Raw genomic sequence first — 2500 nt, 5'->3', positions numbered from 1 at the left:
TTGGGGTTATCTGCTAAAAACTACGGTAGAGCTGTTTATGAATGTCTTCGCGGTGGACTTGATTTTACCAAAGATGATGAGAACGTGAACTCACAACCATTTATGCGTTGGAGAGATCGTTTCTTATTTTGTGCCGAAGCAATTTATAAAGCACAGGCTGAAACAGGTGAAATCAAAGGGCATTACTTGAATGCTACATGATTAATATTTATTATTCTTGAATTATAATTATTTTACGATTTTTTATTTTATAACACAAATACCTCTTTTGAATATTTAAGTTATTTTTCATGAGTTTTGTTCTCATTAGTATCGGTGCACGCGCAATGCGCGTACACTAAGACTAGTTAGATCAAAAAATTAAAAGCGAATTGGAACTACTAGTAATTACTGACATAAAAGCATAAAAGAATTGTTGACAACGCATTAGGTGCTGGAAGCAAGTGTTCTAAACTAAGATAATTGCTGCAATTTGCTAGCAAATTTATCATCATTATTAATTTGGGATAGGCACAGACAATTCATACAGTATAGTACATGATTTCTCCTATGCATCCCAAGTCAAAATATTTCATAAAGGCACAACTTATGACCAGATCTCAATAATGGGAGATGTCACTATAGGACTCCTAACGGAATGGTTTCCATTCTCTTCAACCCAAGTGATGGACCCAACGTTTCTACTCTGACCCTCATCACCTAAATAACGAATTGTCAAAGTATAACTTTGTTTCTCATTTTTCTTCTTGAATACCAAAGTTTGTGGTGATACTGAAACTGTACTGTTCTTTGGAGCTTTTAGCTTAGCATTATAAGTAGCTGCACCTTGACCAACATTTGTAACTGTCCTCCTGAATTTCTGTTCCAACAATGTGAAGGGTCCCTCGAGGGGGTACAATGCAATGAACGACGGGTAATTGAGATCGGCTGATGGATTTGAGCAGTTGTGGTTGTCTGATGATCTTGCAATTGTCTTGAATTGCTCTTCTGTGAAATTCAGAGAGCATAGAAGATTTACGTAATCTTGTGTAGTAGCATCGTATACTAGGCCAGGATCAAGCGCTCTGTTGGGATCAACGTGTCCTGCTCCCATGTCTAGGGGCGTGGCGGCCTTGTTAATGTCCGAGTCTTTAATAGGTTTTCGAGTGTTGTCCAAAGGATCTGCTGTGGTCATCATGGCAGAGCGAATAGCTGAAGGACTCCATTCAGGATGCGCGCCTTTTAGCATTGCTGCAATTCCAGCAGCATGTGGTGCAGCCATAGATGTGCCTGATTCAAGAATGTAATCAGTGGACAATTCTATGTTCGCCCCAATACTCGTGGCAAATACGTTTGGTGGATATGCTGCAAGAATTAGTACCCCTGGTGCCAATATATCTGGCTTTGCAATTCCCAAGTAGCTTCTGGAGGGGCCTCGTGCTGAGGATGCAGCAACAACTGGTGCTGGCTTTGCATCCAGATACGTCTCTTGGAACGTGATGCTGGCGGTGGGATCGACAGTATTTTTTACATAATTGATGACTTGTTTGCCTTCCTTCTTGTTAATTACAACTCCAGGGTTGGGAAATGTAGCAGACCTGAATACTCCTGGATCCTCAGAAATAAAGATGCCTGCTTTAAGTCTTGCTCGAGTGACAATACGCATTTGATCAGAGAAATCCCCATTATCTTCACATATAATGATGGTACGTTCCGGATCAGATAGTTGCGATAATAATTCTTCTGAATTGCAATCAGCTAGAGTCTTGTTGTAAATCACTGTTGAATCCTTAACAATGGCTCTTGCAGGAAACAAGCTCCAACCCCTGAATTTTAAGCCATTTCCTAAAGTCAAAGTGCCTGCAAATGTCCGATCAGTGTGGCCTGATGCCACACACAAGATCCATGGAGATCCGTTGTTTAAACTTCCAATCCCCGGACCTCGATTTCCAGCTGAAGCTGAAACTAGCACTCCCTTCATCATAGCTCCAAAAGAAGCAATGGATATAGAATCCTCATACAAAGGAATGAAACGGAACCCAAAAGAAATAGATATCATATCAACACCGTCCGCCACAGCTTGGTCCATAGCAGCAATTAAATCTGAAGTAAAGGTTCCTTCATTAAAGCTAAACTTGTACACAGCTAGCCTAGCTCGTGGTGCCACTCCTCTTGCTGTTCCTGGTGCATATCCAAAATGGGAAACACCTTTGGCGAAATTTCCAGCAGCAATGGAAGCAACGTGTGTGCCATGACCATCAGTATCCCTTGCAGAATTCATGGAAATGTTCACAGTGGGATCATTAGCCAAAATTCCCTTATTGAAGTAATTAGCCCCAATAAGTTTTCTGTTGCACAATGAAGTGTTAAACTGTGTGCCGGGCTTGCAAATTCCTTTCCACCTTTTGGGGACTTCAGGCATACCATCATCTCGAAAACTCGCAGATTCAGGCCAGATGCCAGAGTCAAGAACACCAATGATCACATCTTGGCCTAATCCAGAAGCTGGCCATAGACCAGA

At 41.4% G+C, this 2500-nt stretch overlaps 2 protein-coding genes across 2 annotated transcripts in view; one reads left to right on the top strand and one right to left on the bottom strand.

Moving 5' to 3' along the window:
• LOC109220728 (ribulose bisphosphate carboxylase large chain-like) overlaps positions 1-201 on the top strand; it is an 8332-nt gene extending 8131 nt beyond the window's left edge. Inside the window, exon 2 of the mRNA XM_019385194.1 lies at positions 1-201. This exon is cut by the window's left edge and continues 53 nt beyond it. Coding sequence (XP_019240739.1) covers positions 1-201 — 201 coding nt within the window.
• A 243-nt stretch (positions 202-444) lies between these two features.
• Positions 445-2500, bottom strand: LOC109220727 (subtilisin-like protease SBT1.7; the record flags this gene model as incomplete). Its single annotated transcript, XM_019385193.1, has 1 exon — positions 445-2500. A coding segment is annotated over one exon (1914 nt), but the record flags the coding sequence as incomplete, so codon positions are not given.

Source organism: Nicotiana attenuata, unplaced genomic scaffold, assembly GCF_001879085.1.
Source record: "Nicotiana attenuata strain UT unplaced genomic scaffold, NIATTr2, whole genome shotgun sequence".
NCBI lineage: Eukaryota > Viridiplantae > Streptophyta > Magnoliopsida > Solanales > Solanaceae > Nicotiana > Nicotiana attenuata.
This window is presented reverse-complemented; position numbering and strand designations above follow the sequence as displayed.